Source organism: Ranitomeya imitator, chromosome 2 (genome assembly GCF_032444005.1).
Source record: "Ranitomeya imitator isolate aRanImi1 chromosome 2, aRanImi1.pri, whole genome shotgun sequence".
Taxonomy (NCBI): Eukaryota; Metazoa; Chordata; class Amphibia; order Anura; family Dendrobatidae; genus Ranitomeya; species Ranitomeya imitator.
Window position 1 is genome coordinate 583,843,084 of NC_091283.1, and position 15,308 is coordinate 583,858,391.

Below are 15,308 nucleotides of genomic sequence, written 5' to 3' on the forward strand. Positions count from 1 at the left end.
GATCCCAAGGTCATGAAGGGGTTTAAAAAAAAGTGACAAACTACATTCACATTTCACATCACCAGTAGAAAACAGCCAAGCAGTTGTAAAACTACCACATCTCGTAGTAGTGTGACCAAAAACACGTGTATGCTTAGCTCTATGGAGAAATACAGTGAGGCTGTTTTGCTTTATGTTGCTGCTTCTGTCAAAGTGCAGCTGATAAATTATTATTGAGCATTTCTTTTCCCGCCCACAGCGCGATAAATTGTCAGGCAATGTTAGCTCACACTGCCATCGCGTGTCCGGAGGACTTAATAACACACCGCATGTGCTTCGCTCTAGCTCCTCCCCTTCTGTCTGCCACCGGTCATGTGACTCTACGTCATGTTTCCGCTCCACGTTCTGTGCTGTAGCGGCATGTCCTCTGTCAGTGCGGGAGGTTGTCATTGACTAGTTGTCGCCGCCCTGCAAGGTACAGTGCAATGGAGGCAGCGCTCCCGCGTAGTGTTCGTGCATAGCAGCGGGGTGCCGTAATAAAGGCTGCTACGTGTAACTCTGGGCTTAAAGGGGGTTTTCATTTGGAGCCGCTGTACAGGAGGTTGTGCTTCCAGCAGTTCTCGTGTCCTTGTAGTTGCTGTAATGAACTGCATTGTGCACAGCAGCCTGTATTCTGTGAATGGGCTCCTCTGACGTCACACTAGACGTGGGGGGTGTACAAACTTCTTGGTGCGAGGGACACATTAAATCTGCCCCCAAAGGTTGTGCTGCAAGAGCCTGTGCACACGGTGCAGATTTGTCACAAAACCTGAAGGGTTTCCCTATGACAGCGGGAGTTTTCACACACGGCGTATGTTTTTTCCCTGCAGATTTAAGTCTGCAGCTTGTCTATTTCTTTCAGTGGTTTTCTTACAAGTCTCACTCATTCTGACGAGCAGGGAAAAATCTGCAGCAAAACCGCATGTAAAATAAGAAGCGTCATAACGCACCTAAGGCCCATTTCACACTTCCGTCTTTCAGCTCCCGTCACAATCCGTTGATTTTTGAGAATGCAGGATCCTGCGTTTTCCCATAAACTTGTATTGGTGACGGATTGCAATCCGTTTTATCAGTCTTTCACTGGATCCTGCATAAAAAAAACAAAACGGCCCGTCGGGCAGAGAAAACGTACAGAGGAACGTTTTTTTCTGCACGTCGGAAAAACGGTCAACGAAACATCCTGCGCTGCCCGTCACTGGCTACAATAGTAGCCTATGGGCGCAGAATGCGTCGCTGCCTGTGAAAAGCAGGAATCCAGGGACGGGTCCCATCTTTTCAAAGAGAGCATGCATGGAAGAATTTCCAGTCAGGGATCTTCTCTCTCGCTCGTTCTCTCTTTTTACTATTGATGCTGCCTATGCAAGATAGAATGTGAAAAATAATTAGAAAAAAAGATATCGCGAGACCGCGACTTCTCGCGAGATTTTGCAATGTATTACTAGGAACACTAGCTGTCAGGAGCATCGCTGCGTGGGACGCCGGTAGGTGAGAATTCTGCTATTTTAATTTTATTTTTATTTTAACTTGTTGTTGTGTATGCGTTTTCGCAGTGGAAAACCGCTGTGAAAACACATACACAACAGGTGCACATAGCCTCGACGGGTCCGTCAGAAAGACAGGCCCAGTTCACACGTTTCCCACAATCTGCACAGGATCCATCTTTTCAACGTCTTGACGGATCCTGTGCAGATTTGGAAGACGGAAGTGTGAAAGAAGCCTAACTGAAATGTTGCAGAAATTTGTCTGCCAAATACTTAAAGGGAGCCTGTCAGCAGGATTGTGCACAGTAACCTACAGACACTGTCAGGTCGGCGCCATTACACTGATTACAATGATACCTGGGTTGATGACATCCGTCTTGTGGTTGTTGTTTAATCTTTATTTTCAGCTTTGTGTTAATAATATGCTCATGCTCGGGGCGGCCTGTGGTGGTCTTCATGTGGTGCTCTGATTAGCTATTCATCATCATGGCCTCTGACAGGTCACTGATCCCTCACTGACCTGCCCCCTATTTTACTTGCTGAATATAATGTTGGCTTTGATAAAATTGCCTTCAGCAAAATGACTCCGGTGGCGCCATTTTCTTGGAGGCAAAAAAAAGTGTGCCTGCAGCAAAATTTCAGCGGCAGTTGTGCACAATCGTCTATCATGCAGCGATAATTGCTACGGCATCGGCGCCATTTGGCTGTAGCCACATTTTTTTTCCCCTACAAAATGTTGCATGCATAGTAGCATCTATCGCTACTGCACAGGCGCCATTTTGCTGAAGTTAAATTTTTGTATTTTTTTCCAAGCCAAAAATATTATATGCATTATGTAAAATAGGGGGCTGGTCAGTGACCTGTCAGAAACCACACACATGAATGCCTAAGCTGACCACCACATGAAGACCCCCCGCAGGCCGCCCCGGGACACAAGCATATCATTAACTCAAAACTGAAAATAAAGACTATACAGCAACCACAAGAAGGATTTCATCACCCAGGTGTCATTGTAATCAGTATAACGGCACCGACCTGACACTGCAGGTTACTGTGCACAATCCTGCTGACAGGCTCCCTTTAACATGTGCACATACCCTAATAATGGAGTATTCTCATTTGAGACATTTATGACATTTGGGGTCCCCTTCACCTCCTATTTATATTCATATTACAATAAGCGCACTCTTGCCATTGTATTTTGTGAATTGCTGAATCATCTGAGTCTTAAAGGGAATCTGTCAGTAGGATCCACCCTATATGGACTTGTATGTCGTAGGAAGCTGAATAAAATGATACCTTGATATCTGTGATCCGATGTGTTATTGCGGAGAATTCTACATTTTTCTTTTGTGTAAATGAGCTGTTCCAGGCTATGGGCCGGTCCTATAGCTGCATGAGGATCTGTCTCCAGGGATTATTGTAAACTAGATGGTGGCCCGATTCTAACGCATCGGGTATTCTAGAATATGTATGTACGTTGCGCTGTGAGTGGCGGTTAAATTCAGCGCCAATATCGCTGATTGGTCGTGGCCAGCCAGGTGCATCTGATCAGCGAAGCGTGGTTGAAATGCCGCACCAATTCGCTGCCGGACTGCGTTTTGCTGATTGGTCACGGTTGGCCGGGCACGACTAATCACCAAAGCGGTGTTTAAATCCTGCGGCAATATCGCTGATTGGTCGCGGCTGGCCACGTAGTATATAGCACAGCAACGTAATATATAGCAGCCACGTAGTATATAGCACAGCCACGTAGTATATAGCAGGGGTGTCAAACTGCATTCCTCGAGTGCCGCAACCCATGCATGTTTTCAAGATTTACTTAGCATTGCACAAGGTGCTGGAATCATTCTTTGCAGGTGATTAAATTATCACCTATGCAGTACAAGGAAATCCTGAAAACATGACCTGTTTGCAGTCCTCGAGGAATGCAGTTTGACACCCCTGGTATATAGCACAGCCACGTAGTATATAGCTGCCACATAGTATATAACAGACAGCCACGTCGTATATAGCAGCCACGTAATATATAACACAGGCCACGTAGTATTCAGCAATGTGGGCACCATATCCCTGTGAAAAAAATAAATAAAATAAAAAAGTTATATACTCACCCTCTGGCATCCATCGAAGTTGTCCCGCTCCTCGCGATGCGGCCGGCAGCTTCTGTTCCCAGTGATGCATTGCGAAATTACCCAGATGACGTAGCGGTCTCACGAGACCGCTACGTCATCTGGGTAATTTCGCAATGCATCTTTAGGAACGGAAGCTGCCGAGAGCATCGGGAGGAGCTGGAAAGCTGAGGAGGCGACGGAAGGTCAGAATAGCATGATTTTTTTTTTTTTTTTTGCTGCATAGGCAGCATCAATAGTAAAAAGTTGGTCCGGCATGGGGCGACACACTGGCACTGACTGGACGGAAGTGGGGAGGGGCCAATTCACGGCCGGACTGTGCCTGTCGCTGATTGGTCGTGGCCGGCCTTGTGGGATTTCCGTTACAGACAGACGGAAGTACCCCTTAGACGATTATATAGATAAAAGGGGAGTTACTAGTAGGAGACATGTAATAACTGACAGTCTGCTCTCCTGATCTATATACACACTAGTAATACCCACTTTCATTTAAAATAGAAATCCCAGGATCCATATTCATGTTGATGATTTGCAAACCATGAAAAAGGGGAAACAATGTTCTAAACGTCGACTTCTTCAATGACAAGTATGAGCGCCATGCACAGAAATACCCGCACTTACACACCTTGGCTGCTATCAATGAATGTTCTGCCATGCTGAAAGCGCTTGGGCAAATCTTCAAGATCTGCTGCTGGTGGCACCCATTGGAATTGCTGTCCCAGATCTGCTCAATGGAAGACCCTGCAGGCCATGGTCACACGTTTCTGATACGCAGGCTGCTCATAGTAGCACAAGCAACACGCGACTTGGAGCTATCTTATTGAAAAACTGCTCCTGGGACACTACGGAGAAATAGCTGTACTACTGGTTCCATATTCAAATCGCTGTAAGGTCTGTGTCACAGTAGCGTATAGCATCGGATGTGATATGCTAACACTTGGCTCCTGCTCGCTGTGAACGTGAGCCGAGTGTCAGTGCTCTGTGCTCCGATCCTCTCGCATGAGAGCTTCGGACCACAGGTGTGGAGGAAATTGAGAAAGTAATTTCTCCATCTTCTCTCTCAGCGTACATCGGACTGCACTGGGATGACATCTGAGTGCAGTCTGATGTTTCACACGCAGCCATAGACTTAAGCTGCTAATCGCAACATTCAGCAATTTATTTTTTATTTTTTCTCTCATGCTGAATCGGCATGAGAAAAATGCTAGTCAGTACTGCTCTATAGTATAATAATGGAGCGAGTGCTAACCAATGAAACATTAGATAGCACTTCACTGTGTTATACGCCGGCTACACACCAGTGTGAGAAGAACCCTAACACAGAACTGTGTACCTGGAATGAAGACTACAGGGGTCCAACTACAAAATCGGCATGAAGTTCTCACATCTAGGCCCCTTCATGTCTCTGCCCATGTGGTCTTCAGACCAATCTCTGGCTGTAATTGCATTCCAACCTCCATTGCCATCTCTCTGTGCACCATGATGGCCTTTTAGAACGGTGCTATGCAGTCAATTAAGAAGTTTTTCTAAAGGAACATCACACCAGTCCTACTCCTGACTGTATTTCTGCTTGTGGTTCTCATACTCAACGCTGAATAAATCGAGATGTTTTTACCATTTTCTTTCCATTTCTATCAATCCTTTGATTTCGACAATTCCACCACTTTTCCTTTTTGGATAATTTCAATGTTGAAGAGTGTACAAAGTGGCGACTGCTACAAATGGCTCCAGCAGATGTTGGACACTAGAGATGAGTGAATTTGCTCGGCTCAATCCTTATTCGGCAATCTATAGCGGTTATCGAATAAGTTGCTGCGGGATACCTAGATCGTTCCGGCTGTTCGGCCCTGCAGCTGCATGTGTCCCGGCTGTGTGACAGTGACAGCACATGTAAAGATTACCCAACAAACAGGCACACTGTCACACAGCCGCGGCGCCGAACAGCAGGAAGCCGGGTTCCTTCTGCAGCTTATTCGATAAGCACTATAGCTTGCCGAATAAGGAGGGAGCGGAGCAAATTCGCAAGCCCCTGATGTAACCTGAAAGGAGAAAAAGAGGTTAGATTATACTCACCCAGGGGCGGTCCTGCTGCGGTCCGGTCAACTGGGTGTCTCAGGTCCGCTCCAGCGCCTCTTATCTTCATTCCGTGACGTCCTCTTCTGGTCTTCACGCTGCAGCTCCGGCGCAGGCGTACTTTGCCCTGTGGAGGGCAGAGCAAAGTACTGCAGTGCGCAGGCGCTGGGCCTCTGACCTTTCCGGCGCCTGCGCATTACTTTGCTCTGCCCTCAACAGGACAGACAAAGTACACTTGCGCCGGAGCCGCGACGTGAAGACAAGAAGAGGACGTCATGGAATGAAGATGGGAGGTGCTGTACCGGACCTGAGACACCCATCGGAGCAGGACCGCCCCTGGGTGAGTATAATCTAACCTCTTTTTCTCCTCTTTCAGGTAACATTGGCGGCTTATCTACAGCATTACAGAATGCTGTAGATAAGCCCCTGATGATGGTGAGTTTACCTCACCATCGATTTTGGGGGTGACAGGGTCCCTTTAAGCGGCTGCCATTGACTTATTAAACTTGCAGAAAGGGTGTTGGGGCACTTCCATTTTTCTCAAATAGGGATTCCGGTAAATTACTTGTCACCAAGGCATAAAATTGGAAAGCTTCATACATAGTGACGTCATGTGACTGCATTGGTAAGATGTCTGACAGGACAGTGGAAATGATTTGCAGTCTGTTTCTAGTGATAAACAGCAGTTTATTTTTCTTTTTACAGGAACTTATATAATATACTATTAAATAGAATTTTAAAAAAATAACCCAATTCCAATTGCAGAATTGAGAAAGATGGGTTTCTAGTAGAGTTGATCAAAAATATTCTCAGGACCCTGATCTAGCGGCCACATCAGTAGTTTAGCAACACCCTACTAAGCTCCTGCTGGCATCTTTGGTGCCTCTTATGATTAGGCCCAGCACTTCATCCATGAGTCATGCAACAGTGACGACATTTTGTCAGGCCTACTAATCAGAAGAAGCATCGGAGATGCAGGAAGTATCGGGTTTTCAGGACTCTGGTGAAGGACTAATGTTGTGGCTACTTGACCAGAGTCTTGAGAATCTCTTTACTCAACTTTGTTTTCTACTACAGATATTAGTGCTATAATGCTTGGATAAGAATGTCCTTACCTAAGGAGGTTACACCACCAAGAACCTCACTGATCCATAGGGCATCTTCACGGTATGTCTCTGAATCTGGCCAATCTCTCTCCATGGAGGAAGATGCATGCAGCTCCATTCATTAATTTGTGTATTCCTGTCAGTGACGGCAGATTATTATATTTAAAGCCTGTTGAAAGGATGTGTTACAGATGTCTGATCAGTGGGGTTTAGATCTTTGTGACCCCAGATAATGCAGAGAAATTGTGGACCCTGACTTTTAGCATGACAACTCATTCTAATGTTTGTGAGCTGCAGCACTGTGAATGTCTCTTACCTCAGGTCAATAATGTGAGGTTTTCCTGTCCAGTAGATGTATATTTTTTTAAAATATTTTTTTTTTCTATTAAAGGTTCAAATCTTCACTCTCCATGGAGCCTGTAAAGTTATCTCGCCTCTTATATCGGGTCAACGTTTGGTTTCGCTGTTGCAGTGTAAGTCACAGCACCACCCGCATTCAGCGAGCCACAGCGAGGAAGGACGAGTTCAGATCCAGGATGGCTGCAGGGCCGCAGCTCAAAGACTTTGTTAACCCCAACCCAGCAAGTTCTGTCCCTTCTAGAGAAGATGATGATGATCATGATGTTCCTCATTATATCACAGAGGACCCTTCACCGACCTATAATAAAGGTTTGGATTGTGAATTCCCTCAACGTCACCTCTTCGCTGCCACAGTCTTCATTGTAGTCAGGAGATAAAAAATCTGGGGGCAAATTGCATCACTTTTCTGAGACTAGATGTCCCACAAAGTCTGTGTCCCTAGTCTTGTGTGGAATATCCTCTACAGTATACCTAATTGGCTTCAGCGGTTAACATTGGCACTAATTTCTAGTCACCTGAAACATTTCAGGTCCTGATAAGTGTAATGTATACATAGTGTGAGTAATTCCCTTCAAACCTTATTTTTATTTTGCAGTTTACTTTGAGACATATGGATGTCAGATGAATGTAAATGACACAGAAATTGCCTGGTCTATATTACAGAAGAATGGATATGTCAGAATGAATTCAGCTACTGAGGTAACGCGACCATGAAATTAGTCCCTTTTCTTTTCTTTTTTTTTTTTTTGCTGCATTGACATGTTCAGCTCTTGCGTCATTATTTTGCTGCAATTTTTAAAATAAATCACAGCAAAAAGATGAAGAAAAACCCACAATATGTAATCACGTCCTTAAAGGGAATCTGTCACCTCAGAAAATACTCTTAATTTGAAGTTAAAGGAAACCTGTCACCCCCAAAATCGAAGGTGAGCTAAGCCCACCAGCATCAGGGGCTTATCTACAGCATTCTGGAATGCTATAGATAAGCCCCCGATGTATCCTGAAAGATGAGAAAAAGAGGTTAGATTATACTCACCCAGGGGCGGTCCGGCCCGATGGGCGTCACGGTCTTGTCCGGGGCCTCCCATCTTCATAAGATGATGTCCTCTTCTTGTCTTCAGGCTCCGGCGCAGGCGTACTTTCTCTGCCCTGTTGAGGCAGAGCAAAGTACTGCAGTGCGCAGGCGCCGGGAAAGGTCAGAGAGGCCCAGCGCCTGCGCATTGCAGTACTTTGCTCTGCCCTGAACAGGGCAAACAAAGTATGCCTGCGCCGGAGCTGCAGCGTGAAAACCAGAAGAGGACGTCATCGTAAGAAGATGGGAGCCCCGGACCGGACCGCGGCGCCCATCGGACCAGAACCGGACCAGGACCGCCCCCGGGTGAGTATAATTTAACCTCTTTTTCTCATCTTTCAGGATACATCGGGGGGCTTATGTACAGCATTCCAGAATGCTGTAGATAAGCCCCTGATGCTGGTGGGCTTAGCTGACCTTCGATTTTGGGGGTGACAGGTTCCCTTTTTAAATAGTTACAATGTTCCCCGACCACCTTACTAAAAGTAAGTGTACTGGCAGAAAATGAATTTATTTCTCCTGGGAGCCACCATCTTTCTGTCATGGGGACGTGCACAGAGCAGATACGGTCACCGCTCACTATACTGTCAGCCCCGATGCTTTGACAGCTTGCTGTGCACAGATGCGCTGCAGATTTGTCTGTCAATCAAAGTGCCAGAGCATACATACAGTCATGGCCAAAATTTTTGAGAATGACACCAAAATAATATTTTCACATGATCTGCTGCCCTCTGGTTTTTATTAGTGTTTGTCTGATGTTTATATCACATACAGAAATATAATTGCAATCATATTATGAGTACCAATAGGTTATATTGACAGAATGAGTTAATACAGCAAGTCAATATTTGTAGTGTTGACCCTTCTTCTTCAAGACCTCTGACTGATAGCAGTCCATTCTTGCATAATCAATGCTTGCAGTTTGCCAGAATTTGTTGGTTTTTGTTTGTCCACCCGTCTCTTGATGATTGACCACAAGTTCTCAATGGGATTAAGATCTGGGGAGTTTCCAGGCCATGGACCCAAAATCTCTATGTTTTGTAATTTTGTTCCATGAGCCATTTAGTTATAACCTTTGCTTTATGGCAAGGTGCTCCATGATGCTGGAAAAGGCATTGTTGGGCGCCAAACTGCTCTTGGACGGTTGGGAGAAGTTGCTCTTGGAGGACATTCTGGTACCATTCTTTATTCATGGCTGTGTTTTTAGGCAAGACTGTGAGTGAGCCGATTCCCTTGGCTGAGAAGCAACCCCACACATGAATGGTTTCAGGATGCTTTACAGTTGGCATGAGACAAGACTTGTGGTAGTGCTCACCTCTTCTTCTCCGAATAAGCTGTTTTCCAGATGTCCCAAACAATCGAAAAGGGGATTCATCAGAGAAAATGACTTTGCCCCAGTCCTCAGCAGTCCACTCCCTGTACCTTTTGCAGAATATCAGTCGGTCCCTGATGTTTTTTCTGGAGAGAATTGGCTTCTTTGCTGCCCTCCTTGAAACCAGGCCTTGCTCAAAGAGTCTCCACCTCACAGTGCGTGCAGAAGCACTCACACCAGCCTGCTGCCATTCCTGAGCAAGCTTGGCACTGCTGGTAGTCCGATCCCGCAGCTGAAACAGTTTTAAGATACGGTCCTGGCGCTTGCTGGTCTTTCTTGGGCGCCCTGGAGCCTTTTTGACAACAATGGAAGCTCTCTCCTTGAAGTTCTTGATGATGTGATAGATTGTTGACTGAGGTGCAATCTTTGTAGCTGCGATACTCTTCCCTGTTAGGCCATTTTTGTGTAGTGCAATGATGGCTGCACGTGTTTCTTTAGAGATAACCATGGTTAACTGAAGAGAAACAATGATACCAAGCACCAGCCTCCTTTTAACGTGTCCAGTGATGTGATTCTTACTTAATCATGACTGATTGATCGCCAGCCTTGTCCTCATCAACACCCACGCCTGTGTTAATGGATCAATCACTAAAACAATGTTAGCTGCTCCTTTTAAGGCAGGACTGCAATGATGTTGAAATGTGTTTTGGGGGTTAAAGTTCATTTTCTGGGCAAATATTGACTTTGCAAGTACAGTAATTGCTGTTAAGCTGATCACTCTGACATTCAGGAGTATATGCAAATTGCCATTAGAAAAAATGAAGCAGTAGACTTTGGAAAAATTAATATTTGTCTCATTCTCAAAAGTTTTGTCCATGACTGTACCGCCATCGCTTACTGTGAATGGTGATTGTAGCTGCTCTGTGCATGCCCTCATGAATGCCCCCTGGAAGAAATTGTCATTTTCCAAGTTGATATATTCGCTTTAAACTGATTTACTGAGAATGTAATACTTGTTAGCTGATTTGATGTTTGGCTTATTTCTCCATACAAGGCGCATTATATATATATATATATATATATATATATATATATATATATATATACACATACATACATACATACATACATACATACATACATACATACATACATACATACATATATATATATACCGTATAAGCCGAGATTTTTGGGCTGAAAGTGCCCCTCTCGGCTTATACTCGAGTCACGGTGGGTGGCAGGGTCGGCGGGTGAGGGGGAGAGATCAAAGCATGCTTACCTAGTCCCGGCGATCCTGACGCTCCCCCTGCCGTCCCACGGTCTTCGGGTGCTGCAGTTCTTCCCCTGTACAGCGGTCACGTGGGACCGCTCATTAGAAAAATAAATATGGACTCCACTCCCATAGGGGTGGAGCCGCATATTCATTTCTCTAATCAGCAGTAACGGTGAACGCTGATAGAGGAAGAGGCTGCGGCACCGAAGACCAGCTGTCCGGGAGAAGGAGCAGGACGCCGGGTGCAGGTAAGTATGTCATATTTACCTATCCCCGTTCCACACGCCGGGCGCCGCTCCATCTTCCCGGCGCCGCTCCATCTTCCCGACATCTCTGCGCACTAACTGTGCAGGTCAGAGGGCGCAATGACGCATATAGTGTGCGCGCCGCCCTCTGCCTGATCAGTCAGTGCGGAGAGACGCCGAGATGGGACGCTGAGGAGCTGCAAGCAAGAGAGGTGAGTGTGGCATTTTTTTTTTTTATTGCAGCAGCAGCAGCAGCAATGGCACAGCTTTCTATGGTACAGCTATGGGGCAATAATGAACGGTGCAGAGCACTATATGGCACAGCTATTGGGCAAAAATGAACGGTGCAGAGCACTATATGGCACAGCTATGGGGCAATAATGAACGGTGCAGAGCACTATATGGCACAGCTATGGGACAATAATGAACGGTGCAGAGCACTATATGGCACAGCTATGGGGCAATAATGAATGGTGCAGAGCACTATATGGCACAGCTATGGGGCAATAATGAACGGTGCAGAGCACTATATGGCACAGCTATGGGGCAATAATGAACGGTGCAGAGCACTATATGGCACAACTATGGGGCAATAATGAATGGTGCAGAGCACTATATGGCACAGCTATGGGGCAATAATGAACGGTGCAGAGCATTGTATATGGGGCACAGCTTTATATGGAGCATCTATGGGGCAATAATGAACTGTATGGAGCATTATATGGGGCTCCTGATTCAATATGGATATTCAAAAACACTTAACCTACTGATGTCTCGATTCATTTTACTTTTATTGGTATCTATTTTTATTTTTGACATTAACCGGTAGCTGCTGCATTTTCCACCCTAGGCTTTTACTCGAGTCAATAAGTTTTCCCAGTTTTTTGTGGCAAAATTAGGGGGGTCGGCTTATACTCGGGTCGGCTTATACTCGAGTATATACGGCATACCTCCCAACCGTCCATCATTGTGCGGGACTTTCCCGGATTTGATTCTTTGCCCCGCTGTCCAGCGCAGGACGCTCTCATCCCGGGAGACAGCAGGAGAACTCCGTCACACCCCCTTTTGTTAGGTCACGCCCCTTCCCCATGTTCCTGAGTCTCCCAGCATCGCTGTTCAGAGAGGGAGAGAGAGGGGACACTTCTAGTTTGAGGTAACAGCCGAGCACAGCCTGGGTGCCGGCGGCAATGTAAGCAGCAGACCAGTGTGAGTGGACTGGAGCTGCTAATTCTAATGCCTGGCTAGTGTAATCATGCTTGGAATGAGTGGGGCTGAGCAGGGAGGGACGGACACACTCACAGCCTCCCTCTGTTTGCCTCCGCTGATCAGTGCTCACTGCTGTGTTATCTGCAAATCAGTGTGAGTGAGATCCATGACTCTGACAGGTCTGTCTCCAGTCAGTGCATTTGAGGAGGATATAATCAGAATATACGGCAAAAGCCAGCTCACCGATCATTGCAAGAAGCCCGGAACTTCGTCCTGACAAGACGCAGTAGGATTCCATAAACGAAAAGAGAATGGTTCCAGCTTCAATAAAATCATGAAAATTTATTCCAATTTTTAAAGCCTACCTCGCGTGTGCTATGGTGCTGTCCCAAGAGTTGTTTCTCCATTTTAAAAATTGGAATACATTTTCATGATTTTATTGAAGCTGGAACCATTCTCTTTTCATTTGAGGAGGAGCAGCTCCCTGGGAGAGGGTGACAACAGGACGCTATTGTGGCTGCTATTCCCCCCCCCCGCATAAAAAGGTCTAAACCAAAGCCCCTGTGACAGTCTGACACTGTAATGTAGCAGAGCCGTGTGTGTACAAGGTGTATGGATCGGAGCAGCGTGTGAAAGGTGAATGGAGCAGAGTCGTGTGTGTAAGACGTGTACGGAGCCGTGTGTACGAGGTGTACGGAGCGCAGCAGCGTGTGTACGAGGTGTGCGGAGCAGAGCCATGTGTGTACAAGGTATACGGAGTGGAGCAGCGTGTGCAATGTGTATGGAGCGGAGCCGTGTGTGTATAAGGTGTATGGAGCTGAGCCGTGTGTGTGCAATGTGTACGGAGCGGAGCCGAGTGTACAAGGTGTACGGAGTGGAGCCGTGTGTGTGCGAGGTGTGCGGAGCAGCGTGTGTACAAGGTATACGGAGTGGAGCAGCGTGTGCAATGTGTATGGAGCGGAGCCGTGTGTGTGCAATGTGTACGGAGTGGAGCCGTGTGTGTGCGAGGTGTACGGAGTGGAGCCGTGTGTGTGCGAGGTGTACGGAGTGGAGCCGTGTGTGTATGAGGCGTACAGAGCGGAGCCGCATGTGCAAGGTGTATGGAATGGAGTCGTGTGTGTGTGTGTGTACGAGGTGTACGGAGCAGAGCCGCATGTGTACGAGGTGTACAGAGTGGTGCCGTGTGTGTATGAGATGTATGGAGAGGAGCCGTATGTGTATGAGGTGTACGGAGTGGAGCCATGTGTGTGCAAGGTATACTGAGCGGAGCAGCGTGTGCAATGTGGACGGAGCGGAGCCGTGTGTGTACGAGGTATACGGAGTGGATCCGTGTGTGTATGAGGTGTATGGAGCGGAGCCGCATGTGTACGAGGTGTATGGAGCGGAGCCGCATGTGCAAGGTGAATGGAGCGCAGTCATGTGTGTACGAGGTGTACGGAGCAGAGCCGCATGTGCAGGGTGTATTGAGCGGAGCCATGTGTGTACAAGATGTATGGAGAGGAGACGTGTGTATGAGGTGTACGGAGCGGAGCTGTATGTGTATAAGGTGTATGGAGCGGAGCCGTGTGTGTACGAAGTGTATGGAGTGGAGCCGTGTGTGTACAAGGTGTATGGGGAGGAGCCGTATGTATGAGGTGTACGGAGCGGAGCCGTGTGTGTACGGAGCGGAGCCGCATGTGCAAGGTGTATGGAGCGGAGTCGTGTGTGTACGAGGTGTATGGAGCGGAGTCCCATGTGTACGGAGCGGACGCTGGCTGTGTCAGATCAGAGCAGATATTGCTCCTCGCTCTGACACGGACTGGCACAGGAGACACGGAGGTCTTTATCAGTGGCATATCACAGCTGCAGCGACGTGAGCAGTCAGCGGCGCAGCTGGATGACACCATTCAGCGCCGTGGGTGTGGAAGCTGCCGGCTGCTGCGAGGGAGCGCGGTGAAAGGTGTCTGTGTGTAGTGATGGAGAAGGCAATGATGGTGGTGGGGTAACCATGTGTGGCCATTATTCTATACCCAGCATCGTGTGGGGCCATTATACTGTACAAAGCATAATGTGGCGCCATAATACTGTATGGACCATCACGTGGGGCAAGTATGCTGTACGCAGCATCATGTGGGGCCGTTATACAGTATGGAGCATAATGTGGCCAATGGCCATTGTACAGTATGGAGCGTCATGTGTGGCCATTATACAGTATGGAGCATCGTGTGTGGCCATTGTACAGTATGGAGCGTCATGTGTGGCCATTATACAGTATGGAGCGTCGTGTGTGGCCATTGTACAGTATGGAGCGTCATGTGTGGCCATTGTACAGTATGGAGCGTTGTGTGTGGCCATTGTACACTATGGAGCGTCGTGTGTGGCCATTGTACACTATGGAGCGTCGTGTGTGGCCATTGTACACTATGGAGCGTCGTGTGTGGCCATTGTACACTATGGAGCGTCGTGTGTGGCCATTGTACACTATGGAGCGTCGTGTGTGGCCATTGTACACTATGGAGCGTCGTGTGTGGCCATTGTACAGTATGGAGCGTCGTGTGTGGCCATTGTACAGTATGGAGCGTCGTGTGTGGCCATTGTACACTATGGAGCGTCGTGTGGGGCCATTGTACAGTATGGAGCGTCGTGTGTGGCCATTGTCCAGTATGGAGCGTCGTGTGTGGCCATTGTATAGTATGGAGCGTCGTGTGTGGCCATTGTACACTATGGAGCGTCGTGTGTGGCCATTGTATAGTATGGAGCGTCGTGTGTGGCCGTTGTACAGTATGGAGCGTCGTGTGTGGCCATTGTATAGTATGGAGTGTCGTGTGTGGCCATTGTACACTATGGAGCGTCGTGTGTGGCCATTGTATAGTATGGAGTGTCGTGTGTGGCCATTGTCCAGTATGGAGCGTCGTGTGTGGCCATTGTATAGTATGGAGCGTCGTGTGTGGCCATTGTACACTATGGAGCGTCGTGTGTGGCCATTGTATAGTATGGAGCGTCGTGTGTGGCCGTTGTACAGTATGGAGCGTCGTGTGTGGCCATTGT

At 47.3% G+C, this 15,308-nt stretch overlaps 1 protein-coding gene across 2 annotated transcripts in view; it reads left to right on the forward strand.

Annotated features, from left to right (window-relative positions):
- The first annotated feature begins 337 nt into the window (after nucleotides 1–337).
- Nucleotides 338–15,308, forward strand: part of CDK5RAP1 (CDK5 regulatory subunit associated protein 1) — a 105,642-nt gene continuing 90,671 nt past the window's right edge. The window contains exons 1-3 of one of the 2 annotated variants that reach the window (XM_069752260.1): nucleotides 338–454; nucleotides 7,202–7,479; nucleotides 7,766–7,869. In XM_069752260.1, the coding sequence (XP_069608361.1) occupies nucleotides 7,221–7,479; nucleotides 7,766–7,869 (363 nt within the window). In that variant the 5' untranslated portion in view covers nucleotides 338–454; nucleotides 7,202–7,220. The remainder of the gene's footprint in view (nucleotides 455–7,201; nucleotides 7,480–7,765; nucleotides 7,870–15,308) is intronic. The other variant, XM_069752261.1, reaches the window with a different exon arrangement.